Source organism: Ursus maritimus, unplaced genomic scaffold (assembly GCF_017311325.1).
Source record: "Ursus maritimus isolate PB19 unplaced genomic scaffold, ASM1731132v1 scaffold_31, whole genome shotgun sequence".
Lineage (NCBI taxonomy): Eukaryota > Metazoa > Chordata > Mammalia > Carnivora > Ursidae > Ursus > Ursus maritimus.
Window position 1 is genome coordinate 19,400,832 of NW_024425675.1, and position 24,931 is coordinate 19,425,762.

At 48.0% G+C, this 24,931-nt stretch overlaps 1 protein-coding gene across 2 annotated transcripts in view; it reads left to right on the forward strand.

Annotated features, from left to right (window-relative positions):
- The window catches only part of FAM171A1 (family with sequence similarity 171 member A1), a 125,851-nt gene that overhangs the window by 69,023 nt on the left and 31,897 nt on the right, over window positions 1–24,931 (forward strand). For both annotated transcript variants that reach the window (XM_040645375.1, XM_040645376.1), the window contains exons 3-4: window positions 9,443–9,535; window positions 22,691–22,849. In XM_040645375.1, coding sequence (XP_040501309.1) covers window positions 9,443–9,535; window positions 22,691–22,849 — 252 coding nt within the window. The remainder of the gene's footprint in view (window positions 1–9,442; window positions 9,536–22,690; window positions 22,850–24,931) is intronic.

A 24,931-nucleotide genomic window follows, 5' to 3' on the forward strand; every position in this document is an offset into this window, starting at 1 on the left:
TTATTTATTTATTTGCGACAGAGAGAGTGCACACACATAAGCAGGGGGAACAACAGGCAGCAGCAGAAGGAGAACCAGGCTCCCTGGTGAGCAAGGAGTCCGATACCGATACCAGGGCTTGATCCCAGGACCCTGGAATCATGACCTGAGCTGAAGGCAGACACTTAACCGACTGAGCCACCCAGGTGCCCCTACTTTTGGGGGCTTCTTATGGGAAGGAAAGGTGGGGTCCTGTATGAGGCAGACGGGGGCTCTCCCTCAGTTTACACACACAACAGAATCAAAAGCCTTAGAGTTTCTGCCCATTTCCCTAGCGTCCTCTTTCGTACTTTGTTGATTCTAACTGGCAGGATGCCATTGGGGCAGTGCTCTGGAACAGAGTTTCCTCATTCTGCTTCATGGGGCCTGAGAGAACGCTGGCCAGAGAGGCGGGGGTGATGGGGACACTGTCTTTCTCTTTCCCCCTTCTCACCTGCTAAGGGAGAACCCACTCCTGTGTCTCCTCAGTACTCTTCCTCACTCCCAGTGGTTCTGAATGTGTGGGTATCTCCATACATCAAGCAGTTCTTAGATGCTCGGACACCAGCTGGGTGTCCTACAATTTAACTCAGTTTTGACATTATCCACCTGGAGATAGCACCAGATTCCACAGGTGAAGGGCTCAGTCCCACATGACTGCCCTCTCCCCCACTTCAGATGCCAATCATAAGCCCACGTTGTCCCCTGGGCTTCTGACCCACTGGCTATGAATCAGAGGTCCCCCAACCCCCCTCCTCGGGTTCGACTCATTGGCCGCAGTAGCTCACAGAACTCAGGGACAGTCGTTAAAACAAAAGTCAACCAAGTAAATTTGAAGGTCTGTTTGGCTTTATCGAAGTGATCTGTGAAGCAGGAAGCATCCATCTCGCAAGTAGAGGGGAACTTCAAGGAGTGGCACAAAAGGGAAGGTTTTTAGAGGAAGGAGGGTGGGGTGAGGAGTTATTAGCAAAAGAAAAGAAAGGATTGTTTCAGGCAAGGTCACTTTTCTTCAGGGGGACGTCAGGGGATCTTACTAGGTGGGTCACCTCATCTTCTTTCGAGGGAGAATGGAGAGGGCCCATGTGACAGATTACCTCATTGATGCTGATCAAAAAAATTCATGACTGACCCAGTTAAAACTGTATTTCTGGGGGAGGTTGAAACTGGGGGTGGTGATTTGGCCTAAGTGACGCCAGTTTAGGCCTATGGGGATTTTTTTGTTTTTTGTTTTGAACACGGTTTACTGACTAGATAACTGGTTTATTACAAAGTCTAACAACGAACAGCCAGATGGAGGAGATCATATGGGCGAGGGATGTAGTAAGGGGCACGGCACCTCCACACCTTCTCTGGGCGTACCACCCTCCCAGCACCTCCGTGTGCATACCTGCCCAGAAGCTCTCTAACCTCATCCTCTTGGGTTTGTATGGAGACTTCATGACATAATCAGGACTGAGGAACTCATTGGCCATTGGTGATTGACAGCACCTCCAGCCCTTCTCCCCTCCCCATGGTCAAGGGGGTGGGGCTGAACATTCCAACTTGGTTGGTCCTCTTGCCACCAGCCCCCACCCTTAGGTTATCTAGGGGCCTTTCCAAAAGTCACCTCATTAGCTAAACCCACATTGAAAGGGACATGTTAGGAGTAACACAAGTCACCTTTATGGCTCTTATCACTTAGGAAATTCCATGGGTTTAGGAGTGGTGGTCCAGAAACAGGACCAAGACCAGATACATATTTCTTATTACAAACCACAGTATTAAGTCACCATTCACCCCTTCACCAGGCTGGTCTCCCACAGGGGCAAGCATGGGGTAGGGTGGGTGGAGTAGGTGGGGGGTGGACATGGCCCCCCTTCTGTCCCCTCACCTCAGGCTGCCACTAGCACCTGGACCACATTACACGTTGGCACCAGGATTAGGGGCAAGGACGGGCTGAGGGCTGGAGGGAGATGCTGCCAGTGTGGAGTTTGGAAACCGGTCGACCTGGTTTGGCACCCAGTCTGTGCTTGAGCCCCTCTAGCTTCCTTGCCAGTCTCTGTAGAATGGAGCTAATACCACCTGGTGGAGTTGTTCTGATTAAAAACAGTTAACATACATAAACGACCTTCCAGAACCTAAAACATAGTAGGGGTTCAATGAATAGCACAATGGCTGACAAAATACCAGTGTCAGTGTTCATGTCTGTGCCGCGTACTACTAGACACACTCCATCTGGGTCCCCGCTGCCTCTGGGGACACATGGGAGCCAAGTGTGGCTGTACCTGTCTCATAAAGCCCTGGCGTCTACCCGCATTCACAAAATTCTCTTTAGTTCATTGTATATTTATTAAGTACCTATTATGTGCCAGGCACTGCCCTGGCCACTGAGAATAGAAATCTAGAGACACAGAGCTTGTCCCCAGAGAGTTTGTAACTTAGTTTGAGAGTTAAGTAGTCAGCCACCAAAGCCATTCCCATCTACTGGGTATGTGCATGTGTATATATGCATAGGGGATGTTGGAGGGGGAAGGTTCAGCCTAGGTGAGGGAATAAAGGCTTCCTGGAGGAGATGGAAGGGGAGCTGAGTCTGAAGGATGAGTGGATATTCGCATTAGAAGATGCTTGTAAGGGGCACCTGGGTGGCATAGTCAGTTAAGCATCTGACTCTTGGTTTTGGCTCAGGTCGTGATCTCAGGGTCCTGAGATCGAGCCCCACATCGGGCTCTGCTCTGACACTGAAAGTCTGCTAAAGTTTCTCTCTCTGTCCCTATGTTCCGCACCTCCCACCCTCCTGTGTTTGCATGGTCTCTCTCTCAAATAAATAAATAAATCTTTTTTGAAAATGTGCTTATAAAAAGCACAGATTCCAGGACTCATCCATTCAGTCTGGGGACATTGATCCAGAAGTCTGTAATTTAACAAGTACCTCCTCCCAACACACACGCTCCACTTACAGATAAAAGCATTCTCTAAAGTTGGAGACCACTGCTTTGTGAGCTTTGTGATATAGGTACAACTGAGGAGATCATTTGGAAAAATCTTAGAGAAAAGAGGATAAACCTGAGAAATATTTAGCAGACAAAATGCAGAATGGCTCTGGGAATGAGGTGGGAGAGAGTTAAGGGAAAGGACAAAACAGAAGAAATGTAAGCTGAATCTTGGGTTTCTAGCTGGTGATAGAGCAGATAGAACTGATGGACGATGGGGTTGGGAGACCCACCACTCCATGGTTCCCTAAAGTTGACTCAGTTGATGAAGTAGGTTAAAAGAAGCCCCCTTCTTCTTCCCCACTCACCTGTGCATCCTCTCCCCAGGCTTGGGGTTCAGACAGAGGTGAATGCAGGTGGAGGTGGGGCAGGAATCAGTGTTGGGGACATCATTGGTGATGAGTTTAGTGGAGGGAACACTGGTTTTGAGCTACCTCTGGGACATAAATGCGTTTAGCCTGTAGTTTGAAATGATTTGAGGGCTCAAGGGTTTTGGAGGTAGAAGTGTGGTTTGGGGGTCATTAGCATTGTTGAGGTAAGAACCCCAAACTCATTAGGATTGTTGAGTTCAAAACCATGAACTCACCAAAGCACAGGGGGCAGACCTGGGACAGAACCCTGAGAAGGCCCACAAAATAGGAAGATGATCTTTATTAGGTTATATATGAAGAAAATGTTTGACTGCCTCCATTTTTCACACTGAGAAATCCCTGGAAACAACCCAGGGAAGTTTAAATGGTAGCCGGACACCACAATTGCACCTTTGCTGGGAGAGCAGCTGCACAAAGTAACAGTATGTTCTATAAAGTCACCATGGACCCTGGGGTAGTCAATACTGAGCCATGGCTTTTAGGGGGAAATTCAGGGTTAGGGTCTGACGAGCTTCCTGTCATAACATTTTCAACAGCCAAGCAGTACATCACCTTGGTTTATGTTTGTTTTGGGGTGTTTAAAGACACATGATTTAGGGGCACCTGGGTGGCTCAGTCGGTTAAGCATCTGCCTTTGGCTCAGATGATGATCTGGGAATCCTGGGATCAAGCCCTGTATTGGTCTCCCTGCTCAGCAGGGAGTCTGCTTCTCCCTCCCCCACTGCTCCTCCCCCTGCTTGTGCTCTCTCTCTCAAATAAATAAATAAATAAATAAAAGACACGTGATTTAATATATACTGCTGGTTCATGAACATGGAACTCTTGGCCAGCGGTTCCATAACTCGTGCTTGAACAAAGCTTATCTAACATGTATTTTTCCCATAAGCACGTCCCAGCCTTCCCGCAGTTAGGAACGGCAGCCCTGAGCCTGGGGGCCGTTTTAAACAGCAAGATCACCAAAGGAAGCACAGGAATGTGAAAAACTTGGCACTAAATAGATCGCCAGAGGACGCTTACAGTACGCAAGCTGAAAGGAAAAGGCAGAGCATTGCCTTGTTTGACCTCAGCTGAGACCATGTGCATCCTGGATGCAAATTTTTGACCGCTCTGTACTTGCATATAAGAAAAGCATCATGAGGATTGATTGTGGGGTCAGAAATGAATTTTAGCAAGGCGGAGCATTCGCAAACACTGAATCCACGAATAATGAGGGTTCAGTGTACTGTAATTACATTTGTTTTGACTTTGTTAACAGGATCATTTGAGAAAAAGCAACCATTTCCATAATATCCATTTTCTTAAATGAGTCAAAAAATGGGAATGATGTGGTTCATTTGGAAGGGTTTGGGACTAGGCATGAAGACCCCTGGGTTCTTGGGGCGCCTGGGTGGCACAGCGGTTAAGCGTCTGCCTTCGGCTCAGGGCGTGATCCCGGCGTTATGGGATCGAGCCCCACATCAGGCTCCTCCGCTATGAGCCTGCTTCTTCCTCTCCCGCTCCTCCTGCTTGTGTTCCCTCTCTCGCTGGCTGTCTCTATCTCTGTCGAATAAATAAATAAAATCTTTAGGAAAAAAAAAAAAAAGACCCCTGGGTTCTTGCCCCACCCCCACCCCCGGCTGTCGCCCCCCCACACACAGGGGCCCATCACCGGTGGCCCTCTGAGCCCACATTTCTCTTTCTAAAAACTAAATTAATTAGAATAATTTTCAAGGATCCCTTGAAACATAATAAAGATCCTCTTAGCTAGAACCTGACAGAAAAGGTGACCAAATCTTGGACTTGTCTACTGTGAAAGGCAGAGTAAACTATGGTTTCCATGCAAGCTTTTGGAGGTCAAGTTAATACTGTTGGCACTGCAGAGAACTGGACGAGGAATAAAGAATTAAGTTGGGAGCCTCTCCTAAAATGCGGTAAAAATTTGAAACTAGAAAGTGCTTTCTTCGCAACACATGCACACACGGTTTTGTTGGCATGTACGTCCTTCAGAGATTTTGGAATGGATTTTTTTTTTTTCTCCATCCTTGACAATCTTTCCTGGAGAATATGTTGGTTTTGGCCTTTCAAGGAAGGAGGTGTAGATTGGAGAGGGGGAAGCCCAGCATAAGGAGAGTACCCTGTAGCCTTGGCGAACAGGCAAAACCAATTCAGTTATAGGAAATGCAGTCCATCCACAAAAGACTGTAAGTCCACCTCGTAATTATTCCCATGTCCACTGTTATCGCCCTACCAAGCCTGTTGGAGCAGCCCCACACCTGGTCCATCTGCCCCTTCAAACCACCTTCTATATTCAGTGAGCATTCGTGTCTTAAAAATATGTACCTACATATGTATATATATATATATATATATATATATAATTATGTTACACATCTGCCTAAAGGGCTTTGATGTCCCCAGGATAAAGTTTAGACCCTCCTCCCCTCGTCACTTCTTCCTTACATATCTCATGGTCTAGACGCCTGGGCAATTTGTTGTTCTCTTGATGAACCTGACACGTCTCCCGTTCTGTGTTTGTCCGCACTGTTATTCCTTTACTGATGCTCTCTTGGCCAGCTCGTCTGGGTCTTCTGTGCGCAGCCTGGCTGTTTGCTGCTCCATGAAGTCTTCCTGACTCTCACAGTTAGAGTTAGACATTCTTTTCTCTACTTACCAAAAAAAAAACCACAAACATCTGCTTGGAACGACAAGAACCTCCAGACATCAGTCAGCATCTCCTCTGTGACGGGGGTCTGAGGTTCTCCCTGCCCTCCTCTCTCACCCCCTGGAGCATTCAGTGCCTTCCCTTCTGCTCCAGGAAGCCCCTGTGGTCCCTCTGCTGCCACGCGGCCCACTCCTCACGAGAGGTCATTTTTGTCTCCAGGAAATAAGGTTTGAGAACGTTTGCTAGAGTGGACGCCTTACGTATAGAAGTACCCAGTGTTTTTGGTCAGAAATATTTACAGAACACCCTGTGATGGTCACACACATCTCAAGAGACTGATCGCAGGTGATTTCAGAGCTCAGCGTCCTCCACAGCAGTCGGCACAGAGCTTTTCAGGGCGCAGGAAGTGCCACTCGGAATGTGTGTGAGCTCTCCGATGGGACAGGACGTTCACGAAGGCAGCATCGTTACAGTGACCCTTTCTTCCTGGCCATTAGGGACCCAGTGCTGTTGGGTGAAGGGGTCATTGTTAAAGAAGGCTAGTGTCCCTTTGAAGTGGTTATGAAGGTTTTATCCAAGGCAGGTCTCCCTGCTTTAGTCCTGGCCCACACGCATTCCCTGATCCCCCCTCCCCCAACCTGAAGTGGACTTTTCTCCCAGCTTTGAACTCCTAAGGTGAATTCTTTTTTTTTTCTTATTCTTTTTTGGGTTTTTTTTTTTTTTTGCTTTTGTATTTAAAATTATAATTCATAAACCATTAAGTTCACCCTTTTGAAGTGTGCAGTTCACAAGATTATACAGCCATCACCACTGACTAATCCCAGAATATTTTCTGTACCCCTCCCCCATGGCTCCCAGACCCTGGCAACCACCAATCTCCTCTCTGTCTCTGTGGTTGACCTATTCTGAACATTGCAGATAAATGGAATTCTACAATATGGAGCCTTCTGTGTCTGGTACCTTTCACTTAGCATAGCATTTTCATGGTCTGTCCATGTGGTAGCCTGAATCAATATGTTTTTCCTTTTTATGGATGAATGATGTTCCATCGTATGGATGGGCCACATTTTATCTTCTCAGTGGTTGGTGGATACTGGGTTGTTTCCACTTTTTGGCTAGTGTGACTCGTGCTGCCATGCACATTGACTTATAAGTTATTGTGTGAACATACATTCTCAGTTCTCTTGAGTCTCTACCTACAAGTGGAATTGCTGGGTCAGATGGTAACTGTATTTTGAAGATTGTTTCCATAGTACCGAGGTGCATTCTTGTGTTGCTCATGGCAATGAGCACCTTCCTCTTGTTGTGTGCCCCAGGCCCCTTCTAATGTAGAAAGTCGCAGGCCCAGGTTGCCTCCAGCATTGATCTGTTCCACGCATCGAGCACTAGGCCTTGTATATAATGGCAGCTCAATAAGTTGACTGTAGAGGGGATATGAAAAGAGAGGTCATGTCCAAGGCCAGCTCACTGGTCCCCTCCTGGCGCTATTAAGAGCCATTAGTGCTATGCAACAGATATTCTTACCACTTGATATTTCTGGTCCCTGATATTTTCCCAGAAAGTCACTTTACCTCTCTAGACCTTGCTGTTATCATCTTTAAACCTGGACTGGATAAAGCCCAGGGGGTCTTTGAATTTGAGTCTGTGTAGCATAGCAGTTGAGAACAGACTCCAGAGTCAAGTCCTGGCTCTAGTATTTACCCACTGTGGGATCTTGGACAAGTTAATTCCTTATCTATGAGCCTGTTTCCTTACTTGCCAAATGGACAAGTTAATAATATCTGTTTCATAGAGTTGGGTTTATTTTAAGATTGATTTATTTATTTGAGAGAGAGCGCGCGTGTGCACGCACATGCGTGAGCAGAGGGAGGGGCAAAGAGAGGGGGAGAGAGAGACTCTCAAGCAGACTCCCTGCTGAGCACAGAGCCCAGCAGGGGGGCTCTATCCCAGGACTCTGAGATCATGACCTGAGCCAAAACCAAAAGTTGGAGGCTTAGCCAACTGAGCCACCCAAGCACAGCCACAGAGTTGTTTTGAGATTCAAATAAATTGCCAAATTTAAAGCACTTAGAATGATGTCTGATATGTTACTAAGGGTTCAGTGACCTTAGGGAGTATTATTTTTTCATAATATATTTATCTGTTTTCTCTTAGATTCATGTTCTACCCAGAAACATGGAGGCTTTGTGAATTTTTTAGTTGAAAGTCTAGGTACTTAAGCAAGAATTTTCAAAATAGCGCAAGTGCTATCATCTTACTAGTTTCCAGAATACAGGGACGTGTTGTTCTGTCATGTGGCCTTTGTTAACCTGAACACATATTTTTAAAGTCTTTTTTTAACATTAATATCTAACTTTATATATTTTACAATCATATAATGTGTAGTATATTCCTAATGTGAAGAAACTCAGATACTTTACTAAAAACTTCTAGCAAATAAAAACTAGTCGACTGTTGTAGCGTAAGCAGTTGTTATATGAGAGATTGCAGCATTCACGTAGCATCTTGAAAGTCTGGCTAATCAGACTTAAACGAAAAAAAATGTTTCCTTTCTCTGCATTCACAACACTCCTGACACCCAATGAATGGGGCTTTTGCTCAAACCAACCAATTCTCCAACTCTCTGGACACCAACTGGGTGTCCTACAGTTCAGTTCAATTCTAACGTTACCCAGAGTTCGTGCAGACCCCCAGGTTAAGGGCTCAGTCCCACGAGACTGGCCCCCACTTCACACACAACTCCCAGCATGTCACCTGTCCTTCTGGCTCCAAATCAGGGGTGCCTACAACCCCTTCTCAGGTTTAATCATTTGCTATAATCGCTCACAGAACTCAGGGAAACATTTATTTACATTTGCCAACTTATTAGAAGGGATATCATAAAGGATACAGATGAAGAGCTGGAAGAAGAGACACACAGACGAGGTCTAGAAGAGTCCTGAGCATGGCAACTTCTGTCCCTATGGAGTTGAGGTGTCCCACCCTCCTGACACATAGATGCATTCACCAATCTGGAAACTCCCCAGACCGGGTACTTTTGGAATTTTCGTGGAGGTTTCGTTATGTAGGTATGATTGATTATGAATTTAATCCCTACCCCCTCTCCCCTCCCCGGAGGTGGAGGGGTGCGGCTGAAAGTTCCAAGCTTCTAATCACAGCTTTCTGGTGACCAGCCCCCACCCAGGAGCCCACCCAGCATTGCCTCATTAGAACAAAAGATCCTCCTACCAGCCAGGAAATTACAAAGGATTTAAGAGCTCTGTGTCAGGAACCAGGGGCAGACACCAAATAATATATATCTTATTATGTCACAATACTAAAAATCAATATTGTTGATTGATGTGAAATCAGACAATACAAAGAATGCAGCGTAGCCCAAAAATTAGAGTGGGTGTTTTGATATAAATGTCAGAATTCCCTTATGTCCATTTTTGTTTCTGCAGTATTTTCTTCACTGAGCCTGGGCCTGCTTCCAGAACGATCCGCCACTCTAATGGTGTATGAAGATGTTGTCCAAATAGTCTCAGGATTCCAAGGTACGTTGAATATTGAAAAAGAGAAGTGACAGTAACTTTTGGGCCAACTACTAAGATCTTACAAGAGACAGCTTCTTGTCAGGTGGTGATGGCAGTGAATTTACCCAGAGCTGGACACAACGTGTGTTGTCCGTGTGAATGTGCAAACACACTTGAATTTTTGGTTAAACTATCTGCTGGCCGTGATCTTGTTTCTTTAGGCCCAGCCATTAAGCATGTGAGAGAAAAGAAGGGACCCCCACCACTCTGCTCATACTGCATCTCTCTCTTCTCCAAAGTTGAGAATATTCACCTTGTGGGTTCAGAGCCCAGGACCCCACCTGAGCTTCATGAGCAAAGGTTCATAAGTATTCAAGGGGGTAGAGTTTCAGTTTTGTACAACAAAAAGTTTCTAAAAATCTGTTGCCCAATAATGTACCTAACACTACTATACTGTACACTTAAAAATGGTTAAGATGGTAAATTTAATGGTATGTGTTTTTTAACACAACAAAACAAAATCCCCCCCTTAAAAAAAAAAAAAAGAAAGAGGTTCATAGACGTTCAAGTGTGGTCTTTTTCTCTCTCTTGTCCCTCATTTTCTTAACCCACCTGACGTGCAGTGATGTGCGTAAATGTGACCTCACTCCTAACTTCTCTTGCGGAGACACTAATACAGAAAGCTTAAGGGATTTCCCTGCGTTGGTGGTGGGGTTGGAACTGGGAATAACACTGTGTCAAATGTATTTGTGCTGGGATCAGTTTCTTTCGTCTAAATCATGGGCCAGAGGGGCGCCTGGGTGGCACAGCGGTTAGGCATCTGCCTTCGGCTCAGGGCGTGATCCCGGCGTTGTGGGATCGAGCCCCACATCAGGTTCCTTCGCTATGAGCCTGATTCTTCCTCTCCCACTCCCCCTGCTTGTGTTCCCTCTCTCGCTGGCTGTCTCTATCTCTGTCAAATAAATAAATAAAATCTTTAAAAATAAATAAATAAATAAAAATAAATCATGGGCCAGAGAGCGTTATTTCCTGGCTTTTAATGTCCATCAGATTAATTTTTTATTTACTTCATTTTAATGCCATTTGGTAGCAATCATTTTCTATGTAACCACATTCATGTGCCATTTGCAAATGAGGTGAACTCATTCATTCCTTTTTTATTGAGTGACTGTGGGAAAAGCGCAGAGGTGAACACCCAGCCACTATAATTAACATACAACATAATGATTTGATACACGCATATATTGCAAAATGATGGACACAGTAAGGCTAGTTAACATCCGTCACTCCACATAGCTGCAAATTTTTCTTCTTGTGATGAGAACTTTCAAGACCTACTCTCTTAGCAACTTTCAAATATACAATACAGTATTAACTGTAGTCACCATACTGTACATTACATAGCCAGGACTTCGTTATCTTATAACTGCAATTTTGTGCCTTTTGAGCTGCTTCGCCCATTTCCCCCACCCCCCACTGGCAACCACAGTCTGTTCAGTTTCTGTGAGTTCGGTTTTTTTTAGATTCCACATATAAGTAAGATCATGCGGTATCTGTCTTTCTCAGTCTGGCTTATTTCACTTAGCATAATGTCCTCCAGTTTCAACCATGTTGTCACAAATGGCAGGATTTCCTTCTCTTTTATGGCTAAATAATATTCCATTGTAGATCACATTTTCTGTATCCATGTATCCACCGATGGACACTTAGGCGTTTCCACGTCTGGGCTCTTCTAAATAATGCTGCAGTGAACATGGAGGTGTGACAATGGTTTTCTTGAAATGAGGGAACGATTATACTTCCTTCTTGTGTTCTTCACTGAGAGAGGAATCTTTAGTGTCTGGCTCTCATTTCGACTGGACTAAATTCCAACAAAGACCAAAATGATCTTTATCAGAATTTTGGTCTTTATCAGAATTTAACCCAGTAGAAAATTCTAGCAAGAGTCAAATGGTTGTAATGAATGTCCTTGATACAGACGGGCATAGGTTAGGGTTCTCAGAGTATAATTTAGAGCCGACTGCAGCTCTTTAAATATCAAATGAAAACTACGAATCCTCTAGACCAGATTCCTTGTGGCTTCAGAGTTTGAGACCTACTTTGCATTTCCTGAGGAGAGGAACCCATGGAGCCTGCCAGCAACTTGGACCCAGCCTGGTTGGGACTCTTCTGATTCTGACTGGAGCTGTTGTTGCTGTGCCGCGTATCCACATGGCAGGGGACTGGCACAAAGTGATTAAACAGGGAGCGTGACCCACATGTCACAGCAGCTGCAGATTTTCTTTTTAGATATGCCTCAAGACTCATTTTTTTCTTTTACAGCCTTGAATGTTTTGATTTTTTAATTTAAAAACTGATGGGGTGCCTGGGTGGCTCAGTCGTTAAGCGTCTGCCTTCGGCTCAGGGCGTGATCCCCGCGTTCTGGGATCGAGCCCCACATCAGGCTCCTCCGCTGTGAGCCTGCTTCTTCCTCTCCCACTCCCCCTGCTTGTGTTCCCTCTCTCGCTGGCTGTCTCTCTCTCTGTCAAATAAATAAATAAATAAATAAATCTTAAAAAAAAAAAAAAAACTGACCACGGGGCACCTGGGTGGCTCAGTTGGTTGGGCGTCTGCCTTCGGCTCAGGTCATGATCCTGGGGTCCTGGGATCAAGCCCTGTGTCAGGCTTCTTGCTCAGCGGGGAGTCTCCTTCTCCCTTGCTCTCTGCCCCTCCCCCCCGCTCGTGCGCACAGTCTCACGTGCTCTCTTTCTCTCTGAAATAAATAAATCTTTAAAAAAATAAATACATAAAAATAAAAAACTGACCACCTACCATATGTTACACAGTGTTCTAAGGGCCCTAGGCACCATAATTTTCATCACCTGCTCTTCTTCTTAACTGGCCCTTCCCCCACTTTTCCTCAGAGTTAGTCCTCATCTTCTCTCTTACCAGCTGTTCTCATTCTTAGTCCCAGTTTTCTTCTGCTTTCTCTGAATTGCCCATTCTTTCCCTGAGGTGTTGGTCCACCAGCATACCCTTTGGTAGAAAGTTCTCAAGTGGCCAGGAAGCTGGGCTTCTGCAGTGTGGACCTGCACATGGGCCTTTATAAATGGAGAGGAGCCAGGCTGTAGGGTGCAGACTAGAAAGGGACATTGTCCAGGAGAGCCTCCCCCACCCCACCCCACCCCTGCCTGCCATAGCCCTCACCCTGTGTCCACTGGGCACAAATATGGCTGCAGCCAACTCCCTTCCCCCTCTTCTCTGAGCACCGCCCCCATTCCTGGTCTGAAATGTCCCTGAGTTCACACAGCCTTCCCTGCAGGCTTCTCAAGTGGGGGCTGAGCTTACGTGACTTGCCTCTTCCTCCTTCCCTCACTGCGGCTCCTTGGAGGCTGGCTGGACCACTCACCGCCAGTGTCTTCGTCAGCTTTCCTCCTGGACTCATGATATTAGCTCCTAGGTCCCAGGTACACGGCTCCTATAATTGTTTCTTGGGAATGTTAACATACATATGGATGATGCCCACCTGGTACCCCAGCTGCTCTTCCACTCCCAGGGTGCTTCTCTATCCCACCTCAGTCACCCACTTCTGCAGTCATGCCTTAGACCTCATCATTCCAGCAAATGCACCACCTCCAAGCCCAGCCACCACATTCCCTCCTCTCACCCTGTGACAACAGCTCACGCACCACTGGGGGCTCCAGAGCCATGACCCACTGTGTCCTTGCCAACAGGATTGCCTCCCTCCTCAGCCTACGTGCCATGGCCCTCCATTGGAATTGTCCCCTTGCAGACCCCTCCCCCCAGCAGTGTTGCTTCCCTCTCCCTCTGCCATGTTTGCCTGACTCAATAACTTCTGACCAGGCTGACTTGAGCCACGTATTGCCACCCCAGCACAGCCACACGTGGCTGGACAGACCTTCACATTGCAGTGACTGCTTGCACAGCTGGTTCATGACCGCAGGCCTCGAATGGGCATCAGCCCTGCAAGACAGGGGCCACTTCCCAGTCATTTGTTTTCTGAGTCTCCAAGATGACTTTGACACCGTTTTCTCGATCTCCTGACTTGCTGTGTGTACACCCACGCTCACATGCTCGCTCTCAGCTCATGACATCTCTACATATTCACGGAGACACTGAGAACCCTCATCCGCTGCTCCTTGTCGCACTGGAAGGAGTGTCCCTGTCCGAGTACATGCCGGTCCCTCTGTTTCTGCCCTGCATCCCGTCTCCTCTTCCGCAGGGATTTAAGTGTTCCCTCTCGCTCCCGCCCCAGCATTTCTCCCACAGTGGAGTGGACAAACATTACAGCTGTGCATCTCTGCAAACTGCTTCCACGACCATGCCCGGCTCTAGCCACTGCCCTGTGTCTCTGCTGTCCTTTTGGAAGGACGTCTACACGCCCGTCTTTCCTCCTTCTTCACCTGTCTTGTCCTGTTCAGCACACTGCAAACTGCCCTCCTGCCTCATCGCTCCCTACCGACTGCTCCCTACCACTCTCCTTACACAGCACACACCCACCTTGTGATCCAGCCTCAGCCTCCCTTCTACGGGTTCTTCTCCTTCAGGTATTGGGTTTACTCATTTGAGAGAGAGAGAGAGAGAGAGAGAGAGAGCAGGCACAGAGGGAGAGGGAGAAGCAGACTCCCTGCTGAACAGAGAGCCTGACCTGGGGCTCGATCCCAGGACCCCAATCATGACCTGAGCCAAAGGCAGACACTTACCCTACTGAGACACCCAGGCGTCCCTAAATAAAAATTTTTTAGAGTGTAAATAACAAGTGCTTTTTGCACTTCCTATATAAATTGCCCATGCCCTGCTCAATTATTTCCTTTGTTGTGGCTTCCAAGAAAAAAGCAGTTCACGCGCACACACACATACACACACACACGTGCGTGCACTGTAAGAGCATAAGAGAACTTGAAGAGCTCTTTCTCTAAGGAGCAAGAGGCATGGTCCTATCATAGTGGCATAAATCATTCAGTTAGCTTTTGTTATAGTTAATGTATTCAATCTCACTCCCTCCTGTATGTACATAACCAAAAACTGAGAACCATCGCTCCCTTTCTAAAATCTCATTTGTATTCCCGCTTTTTAAAATTACAGAAATTTTGCTAATTTTTTTTAAGTAGGCTTCACATCCAGCATGGAGCCCAACTCTGGGCTTGAATTCACAACCCTGACATCAAGACCTGAGCTGAGATCAAGAGTCAGACACTTAGCCAACTGAGCCACCCAGGCACCCCAGAAATCTTGTTAATTTTTTCACTTATCCTCGTTCATGAGTGTGGTAATTGCTACTTAGGCTTTTCCTTGTCTCCGTAGAGTTGAGACATGACAATAATAATGCTGCATGATGTTTCATGTCTTCCTACCAGTTGGGAAGAAAGTCATATGTAGATAATTTTTGGTCTTTGAGTTCTGTTCTATAAAATTAATATAAAACCAAATTTATAAAAACTATATTAAAGTTTTGTTCTCAGATTGGTCAAATGTAGATGAATTTATTTTTTTTAGTGGATTCAGAGGAGAAAAATCAATTCTTACTTGATCAGAAATGTAAGTACTCTAAGTCTTTGAATTTTGGTGGGCTACTCAGGTGTTATAATGTGTCAAATGCTCCTGAGAAAAGGTAGGTAGCATGATGACAGTTCAGTGATGAAGCTTCACACGTTACGTGCATAGTCTTAGGAGATGGTGCCCCATTGCTCAATTTTATGTGACAGTAAAGTAAAAGCTTTCAAAGAATGAAGGCCACTGGGTAGAGGTGAAAACAGAAGAAGAGGGGAAGGAGCCCATTGTTCTCAATAGTTAGATGCTTCATGCTTCAGTGGACATTTTTGTTTTGAGATGTTTACACGCAAGTAAAATAGAATAAACTCATGGAAAATGAGTTTTCCTAGAAAAATAAAAAGACTGCCCACTTGTTTTCTTCTCTGTAGGTATGGTATTTGTGTAAATTCTGAGCAGTTGGCCTGCAGCTCTGGCTCCCAGAGCATCCAGCAGACCTTCATGGGTCTCAGAAGTGGGACATCTTGTTGACATGAATGTGAGGACATACATAAGAAGGACCCATGTGGTATACAGACACACACACACACACACACACACACACACACCATGGAATAGTACTTAGCCACCAAAAAGAATGAAATCTTGCCATTTGCAACGACGTGGATGGAACTAGAAGGTATAATGCTAAGCAAAATAAGTCAGTCAGAGAAAGACAAATACCATATGATTTCACTCATATGTAGAATTTAAGAAACAAAACAGGTGAACATAGGGGAAGGGAAGGAAAAATAAGATAAAAACAGAGAGGGAGGCAAACCATAAGAGACTCTTAACTATAGGAAACAAACTGAGGGTTGCTGGAGGGGAGGTGGGTGGGGGATGCGGTAACTGGGTGATTGGCATTAGGGAGGGTTCTTGACGGAATGAGCACTGGGCGTTCTATGAACTGACGAATCACTAAATTCTACCTTGAAACTAATATTACACTATATGTTAACTAAATTGAATTAAAATTTATAATAATAATAATAATAATAATGATATACCACGAAGCTGCCTGGCTGCTTAGGGGGGCACTGTCAGCACCCACTGCCTTTGGTCCCCAGGGCTGCGCTGTAAGCCACGCCCACCTCACCACGCCCACCTCATCCACACCGCACTGAGCACCAGCCACCTCCGCGCCCCTCCTCTTAGCAATGACCTCAACACATTTCACCAAGAGAAAAGGCCCCCAGGGGAGGATGGCTTGGTGGCTTCTCCCTGGCCTTGTGACGTGCCTGCTGTGGTCCCTCCGCCACCGCGAGCACCTTCTCTCGCAGGTCGTCCCACCCCTTATCTCCTCCTCAGGCCTCCGTCCATCGTTCTCCTCTAGCTCTCCCTCAGCTCCCGAAACAGCAGTCTGCCATTCCAGGAAAAGCCCTTCATAACCCCCTCGTCCTTCACGTTCCACTCCCATGTCCATCCCTTCCCAAACCGGAGAAGTCTGCCCTCCCCTGTTGCACCTCTCGGTTTTCCTTTGCCTCACGCTGTTTTGGAAATTACCCTCATAGAGTTCCACGGAGCTCGAGTGGCCGCTGCAGGGCCTCCTTCCGGGCCCTGGTCACCCCGGGGGGTCTGGGCTGGGCTGCAGAGACCCAGGTGTCCTCCTGAAGGATCGCTTCTCACTCCTCAGCTCCTTGCCCCTCTGGCCTCTTCTTGCTCTTTCTTCTCTGCCCTCCTGTCTGCCTCCAGCTACCTCTTCAGTTTCCATCCCGAAGCCGCCATCTTTACTGGGCATTCGTTGTTTGTCAGGTGAACCCCATCATGACAGCCTCCTGGCTGACTTCTAGCCCCTCCACCCCTCCACTGGCCACCAGAGCTGGGTGAGAGCAAACGCGATCTTTTCCCTCCCATCCCAGGAACCCCCCAGATGCTCCTGCAGGCCCACGCAGCCTGCACCCGGCTCCTGGGGTCCCCCGCCCTCCCCAGCCTCCCCGCTCAGGCTTGTCCTGCTTCCAGGTGTGCGCTCCCTTCCACCACCCCCCCCAACCGCCTCCAGACACGGGTCACGGATGCCACCCATGGAGCTCTCTCTGAGCTTCCTCTGTACTTTTTCGCATAGATCTCTTATTTTGACACTTAAAACACTGTGGTAATTAAGCCATTCCCATGAAGCCTTCTGTCCTCCTTTTCCTCTTCCCATATCCAGTACCCCTTGCACAGGAGACTCGGTACATGTCTGGATCACTGTGAGATTTCTCAGAGCGTGTTGTGCGGTTGTTCCCAGTCTGGGGCAGTTTTGTCCCCCAGGGACATTGGGTGATGTCTGGTGACTTTTTTGGTTGTCACAACTTAGGAGCTGCTACGGGCATCTGGCGGATAGAAGCCAGAGATGCTGTCAGACATGCAGGGCACAGGCACCCCAGTCCCCCCGCCCCCAACAAAGAATTACCTGGCCTGAAATGTCAGTAGTGCTGAGATTGACGAATCCTGACCTAGTCAGAAGTAAGACAGATCACTATTTGGACCTGGTGAGCGGCCCAACATAGTTCATCTTTACATGCAATTCTGTAAATATTGTTGAGCACCAGTTGTGTGTGGGACACGATGCAATGTGTTTTACAGGACACCTGCTTTCAAAGAGCTTCCATCTAAAACGGGAGAGGAGATGGGAAATTAACGTTCACACTGCACCGATCATGTACCCAGAGGGACTGCTAGGCATCATACACGCGTGCTCTGATCTAGCCTCACAGTAACCATATTACGAGACAGGCGTGATTCACACCTGTTTTAAAGATAAAGAACCTCAAACCCAAAGTCACTCAAATAGAAGATGGTAGAAGAAGGATTTAAATGTAGAGCTGATTGATTCCACTGATCCATGTTCTCATCTCATGGTGCCTCTGATTAGGGAGATGTTTCCAAATAAACATAATATAGGGCACAGCAAAATCCATGCTGGAGGGGCGCCCGGGTGGCTCAGTCAGTGAAGCATCTGCCTTCGGCTCAGGTCGTGATCCCCCTCCTGTCGGGCTCCCCGCTGAGCGGGGAATCTGCTTCTCCCTTTCCCTCTGCCCCTCCCCACCGCTTGTGCTCTCTCTCTCTCTCAAATAAATAAAATCTTTTTAAAAAATTCCGTGTTGGAGAAAGATACATACAGCATTTAGAGGTTGGGGTGGGATCAAGGATGTCTCCATAGAAGAGGTGGCATTTAAGACACATCTTGGATGATGTGTAGATGTGCGGACAGAGACTGCAGGGAAAAGGCACGAACACATGAGTGGAAGCACAGAGCTGTGCAGTCCTGCTTGGCCAGAGGATGAGAGGTAGGTGTGGTGTCCTACAAGGGGAAACAGTAGTTAGGATTGAAAGAATTCCTTTCTGCCTCTTACTAACAGAACGACTGTGGACAGGTCATTAACCTGTCTGGGCTTCTGCTTCCTCACTCATATGAGGAGAGGGTTCTCTCTTCACTGGATTGTTGTAAATATTAAGTGAAATAATATGTATATAAGAGCTTTGTAGGGGCGCCTGGGTGGCTGAGTTCGTTAAACATCTGACTCTTGGTTTCAGCTCGGGTTATGATGTCGGGGTTGTGGGATTGAGCCCCGCTGAGCGCAGAGTCTGCTTGTACCTCTCCCTCTCCTCCCGCTGTTCTCTTTCTCTCTCTCTCATAAATAAAATCTTAAAAAAAAAAAAAAGAGAACTGTAAATTCTAAAGTACTGAACTGCACCCCCCCCCCATATAGTACTGGAATTGTAGTAGTTTGGGTGTCTGTGCTGGTCTGTAATTGTCACCGCCATCATTGTTTGCTAAGTGGTGGTGATCCATTGAAGGTCTCTGAGCAGAGAAGGAATGTGACCAGAGTGACTTTAGAAAAGTCAGTGTGTCAGTAGATGGAGTGGCAAAGGGGTAAGGCTGGAGCACGGTTAAGGCAAGGAGTAATGCAGGGAGGTGTAGGGTGGAGGCAGAAGAGGAGAAGATGATCCTAGAAGTATTGATGAGAGGAGATTGGCCAGCCCTGGCAGTAAGTGGATGCACAGAAAAATCGAAAGCGAAAATGACAGTGGGCTGGGAGCAAAGCTGGATATTGAGCAGAACGGAGGTGCGGTGAAGTGGGAGACAAAGTAGGGGATGGTGTTGGAGTGCCTGTGGGGTATCCAGGTGGAGGTGTCCGGAAGGCAGAGGAAATACAGACATGGGGCTCGGAGGAGCATCGCGATGGACAGGAAGGCCACCATGGAGGGGAGTCAATAAGGTAAGAGCTTAGAAACAGTGGAGGCAGCTGAAGGCAGCCCCTTAGGAACTGATTCATCCGTTGGTGGGAGGAGAAAAAACATACTTGCAGAGGAAAAAGCCAGCTGACTCGAGAGACCAGCATGCGAGACTGTGAATGCCAAGCAGGGCGGGGGCGGTGAACAGTGTTGACCATTGTGAAGTGGTCAGTGAGGAGGAAGGCGGAGAACTAGTCACGAGTTTGCAGATTATACAGTCACCCATTGACATTTCCGAGGGCGGTGTGTGTTGTGGGTAAAAGCCGGATCATTGGGGGGTGGGTGGAAGGAGAGGAGGCATTCCCTTATGGGGATAACAGCATTAAAGTCATGTTTTGGGGGCGCCTGGGTGGCACAGCGGTTAAGCGTCTGCCTTCGGCTCAGGGCGTGATCCCAGCGTTATGGGATCGAGCCCCATGTCAGGCTCCTCCGCTATGAGCCTGCTTCTTCCTCTCCCGCTCCCCTGCTTGTGTTCCCTCTCTCGCTGGCTATCTCTATCTCTGTCGAATAAATAAATAAAATCTTTAAAAAAAAAATAAAAATAAAGTCATGTTTTGGTGTTACTTTTCTAGATGAGGAACAAATGGGTATGTTTGTTGGTTGAGGAGGAAAAGCCTGTAGAGAAAGATGATAGACAAAGGCAAGAAGAGTTGGTTGGGTCAAGTCTCGCAGCATCACAAGCAGAAGTTAGGGTAGAGGCTTGGTTGACCCTGGAGGAGAGCAGGGACAGCAGGCACAAGAGAAGAGGGAAGAAAGACATGGTGAAGGACAGAGACAGGAGGTGAGTGGCCTCAGTGATTTCAGTAACAGAGGCCCAAGCATCTGGGGATAGGGTTGGAGCCCTGAGTGTGAGAGGAACAGAGAAAATTTGAGAACCCACTGTTGTGGGGAATGTGAGAGAGGCATCCAGAAAAGACCTAGCCAGGCCTGTCCCCTTGGTCCTCCCATCCCCAGCCAATCACACCCCGTCCTGGAATTGCGGAAATCCAGCAGCGCTGGTAGAGGAAGATTGGGGTGAGGCCATGACCACTCCCCCAGCCCCACACAGACACTTTGGATTTCATTTACCCCGAGGCCTAGAGTAGCTTCGACCCTTCTGTAATTCCTCAGACGGTTCTTTGGTCATTTCGGCAGGCAGAGAGTGGTCTTGCCGTTGCTCTGTGTCTGGGAGTGTGTTTGGTCCCTCAGCAAACAGGGATCCATGTCGTGCTGGTCACAGAGTGTGTCCCATCTCCTGGACAGGCTGCGTCCCCTGCTAGTTAACTTACCCCGGGCATCACCCTTCTGTGCCCCCCACCCACCAGCCACCACAGATAGACCCCAGATGTCTGGCTCGTGACCAAGTTCTCCTGCACAAAAAAGGAAGGGGAGGCAGCAGAGGGAGGGCAGAGCAGGGGTGGGGAGGGGAGAGAGACACATCTCCCACGGAAATGCATGACATGCCAGAGAACAAGAGAAGGCTGCGTGTCTGTTAGAGAGAGAGGTGAGGAAGAGAGGGAAGGAGGAACAGCCAGTGGCCCCTGAGAGCCGGGGGGCAGCTGGTCTGGGGTCTCCAAGTTCCAGGCCAGTCCCCATGAGGGAGTTAGTGTGATTCCCTGTTCACCTGTCAGCAGCTGCCCTTTTCCTGAGGCCTGGAAGGTGAGACGTATCCCACCCTGTTCTGCCTCAACCCTCATGAGGACAAGTCCCTCTTTGCCCTGTCCCAGCGTACACGCTCTGCTTCTTGTTAGCAAGTTCTTGGTTTCCCCCACTGTGTGTAACCCAGGCGGGCACCAGCAGCATTGTTCAGATTGAAGAACAGTAGAGAAGGGGAAGTAAGTTCTCGGAAAGTTCACTATCGCTAACAACAATAATAGGACCAGGGAGGGAATAATGTTAATGTCGTTGGGGGTGAAAAAGAAAAGGTTGGCTCTGACTTTCCATCTCTGAGGGCAGCAAGGACGACAGAGAAGCAGACTGCTCCTTGCCAGGCGTGGGGTGCTCCTGGAGGGCTCGAGGTGTTCGGACTCTGTGCAGACCAAGGAGGTAGCGGGAGGAAGACATCAGTGTTCTGTGACCTCAAAGGAAAAGACCAGGCTGAGCAGAGCTGGGCGTGAACAGAGGCAGATACTTGGATGCTAGTGCATCAGCGTGGGTTGTTTTTGGGGGAGAGAGAAGCGATGGTGGTTTGAGACAGGACCGCATATTCATCCAGTTAGTTTCAGGGGAGGTGACAGAAGGCAGATAGGAGTCATGACTTTGGGCATCTGGCTCCCAGGGGCCCGACAGTGGGGCCTGTGTTTCAAGGAGCGGAGAACCAGTCATCTGAGAACTCTAAGTTTCTGATCCAGGGTTAAAAGGAACCCTGGGGGTAGGCATAAAGACCATGGGCTCAGCCCGGCTGTGGTGCCAGACAGCCACAGACCAGGGACAGGGAGCCCCCAGCTGACCGCAGGGGAAACAGCAGGCCGCGGGCAGGATGTGCAGTGACCAGAACGCCAGGGTGGGTCATTGCTTTTGAGGAACCGCTATTTTAATCCACAGAAGTGTGTAAATGCCACAACTTCCACTTCTATTAACTTGTGTCTTCAGGATGTTTTTGCTGGGTTTGCGCAAAATGACTTAGCACCTTGACGTCTTGTGACTGTCGCCATAGCATTAGGGAAAAACAGGTTGGGGTTCTGCAGTCAAAACAACATCTGGAGCCCACGCTGCAGACGATATCTCGGGGGAACTGTCTGAAGGGGCCCACCCCGTCCTTCTGCACATAGGAGCTGCGTGTGGCGAAGGGAGCATTTACACCTCCTTTCAAGGGCCTGATCCTCAAATGCACAACATAATCGGTGACAAGTAGGGTGCACCCCACTGCAGAGACTGGGTGCCACAGGGCAGCCTCTGCCGAAGCAACAGGGTTCATTGCTGTGGGGCTCTTGTTTGGAATTCTTGTGCAGGCTGCACGTTGAATTCCCTTGCTTGGCTTCCGTTTGGTCTGTAGAGGTAAACCAGATTTTACCAGAAGATTAAGGAGGTGTCTGTAACCGTCTCAAAGGGAAAGGGTATCGCTTGCTTTGTTTACGGAAAGCGATGAACCGAACCGTCATCTACTCCTTTCACTGATGTGGACTTCCTTTCCCAAAACGTTACCCCCCTCCATGGGGAATGCTGGGCAGTGAAAAGCTTGCTCCCAAATAGGACTTGGAAAGCTTTTTGTTAAAAAGCTAAATAACATCCTGTGTCAAAACAAATGTGACAATGGGCTATTATTTCTATCCCCATAATAGCATGTTGTCACATCTTTGTGCCCTGCACCGCCTGTGGGGGATGGGCGGAGATGTGGGGACGAGGGGGAGGGGGCGGGGGAGGCGGGCTGAAACGTGGAGAAGCGCTTCCTGGTTGCCTCAGATTTACTGCTCCTCCGGGAGGTAACTCAGAAGTTCATTTGTGCAGGTGCCCGGCCACAGCCTCGAGTTCACTTCCAGAGGAGAGCCCTGCGGCTGCCTGAGAACACCAGCTACAGCGACCTGACGGCCTTCCTCACGGCCGCCAGCTCCCCGTCCGAGGTGGACAGTTTTCCTTATTTGCGAGGACTGGATGGAAATGGCACAGGTAATTGGAGTCTGTTCTCTTCTCAGCTGGGGCTTCTGTGTTTGGATTTTTGGATGTGGCTCGAAGCGTTAGACCAACCAGAAGAACTAGAGCTGTGACGTTCAAGTGCGTGGGAACGGTGTTAGTTAGGGATTCCCGTCTACACGGCTGTGGAAGTACATTTGAGTGCATTTGTCTCCTTCAGCCATCCTGCCTGACGTACCTTCGGAGCTCCCCTTTGGTAGGCTATAGATTTAATTCAGAGAAGTGCTTTTAACTGAAGTTGGGGTTTTTTCCCCCAAGTATAAGGCTCACTGCCCCTTGTGCCGCTTGCCCCTGGAGTGGTTTGGTGGAGCGCTGGCGTGGCTGCCCTCCCGCTCCCACCCACGGGTCACAGCGGGAAGGGGAAAGGGGCAGTGGCTCTGATGCAGAGAGTGGGGACAACGGGGGATGTCATTTCTGGGAATCAGAAGCATTTAGGAGCGGGAGCCTCTGCTCTCTACCATCTGTGCCCACCCAGCATTTTCCCACATCTTTCCATCCTCTGCGCTGTTCTCTCTGCCTTGACTTGGCAAACAGCGGTCAGGCTTTGATGTTGATTTGAATCCAGACCTCTAAGTCAGCTCCGTCCGTGTCACCCTAGACTGGCCTGACACATAGAGCTAAAAACTCAGAGAAACTAAAAACCAGCAGCCAGAAAATATGTAATAATTCCTTATCAGTAAAAAGACTGGCTCGCAGCCAGCAGTGCACTCGGCACTCACGTGGCCCCCAGTCCTAGGGACTGGAGAGTGGCAGATGCTGAGGTCCTGAGTCATTTCTTGTCTCTCCCCTCTTCTTTTCCTGACACTTTGGACTAGTCACAACACAAACCTGAAAACCAGAGGCTGTTCTGGGTTAAATCGCACTAGGTGAGGAGGTGACTACGTTTTCCCAGAAATGCTTTTATTGACTGTCCCTGACTTGTTTAGCACTTGACATAAACGGATCTTGGATCTTTCTGAAAAAGCTTTTTCACCTGCAGCATCTGATCCGTTTTGTGGAATGCTGACAAATTTCTGGTGACCGATCAAGGTGACCTGGTGATTCGTTACTCACTTTTCATCCATCTGTGGCACCTGCTTTCAGAAATGGTTCTTCTTGCTTCAATTTTTGCATGATGACGATGCAGTTAAGACATCAGTCATTGGCCGTCAGGTAAAACGGCACGGTAGTCACTTTAAGTAAACATTATTGGGGGAAATGTTGACTTTTACTTTAAGTGTACAGGCCGAGGAGAAAAGTAGTATTTCAGGGAACACGGAAAAGTACAATTTGAGACCATCATGCAACCCCCAGCCAATCTCCCCAACAAATGGAGCACAGTCACAATACCCTAACTTGAAGGGACAACCTCATTCCTCAGAGCTCATTAATTTTTCTGTGCCCCACTTCCAAGAGCTCTTGAATAAATTATGAAATCTGAGATGATGGGGAAGGGAGAAGAACACAGAGACATAGAACTATTGATTTTAGAGGGGTTTGTTTTATTTTAAAATCACTCTGTTATTTCAGAAGGAAGAAAGGAGGTCTTTAGAAGGTCACATGCAACTTATTTTCCACTGAAATAACTGACAGCTAATGTGGGAAGAGGAATCAGACCTTACTTGAGCACTGCCAGGAAAAGCGGCCACCCCTGGGCGTGTTGGCTCACACCCGTGAGGGCGTTGGGAGCGTGGGCTCTGCTTAGCACCCCGACATCTCATCAGCTCGGTGCCTGTCTCCAGTTTCACATGGTGCATAGCCTCTCTTCCCCACCACCCAACACTTGCTCGCCTGCCTCCTGTTTTGTAAGATGCATCTAGGAGATCTCAGCTTTGCACGAGGGCCTGGCCCACACATACCTGTGTGAGACAGCGGTCATAACTAGAGTCCGGTAAAGGTGAATGGAGGCCACGACTGGGATTGGAAAGGGCTCTGAAGGCTGGTTTCCTCGGAGTGTTCTTGGTTGTGCCCAGTTCAGAGGGAGTTTCCAGAGTTGTAAATAGAACAACTCAGCCAGATGGAGATTTGGCCCACTTTCTCATTTGTTCACCTGCGTCCACCTGCTCCATAGTTTCCTGG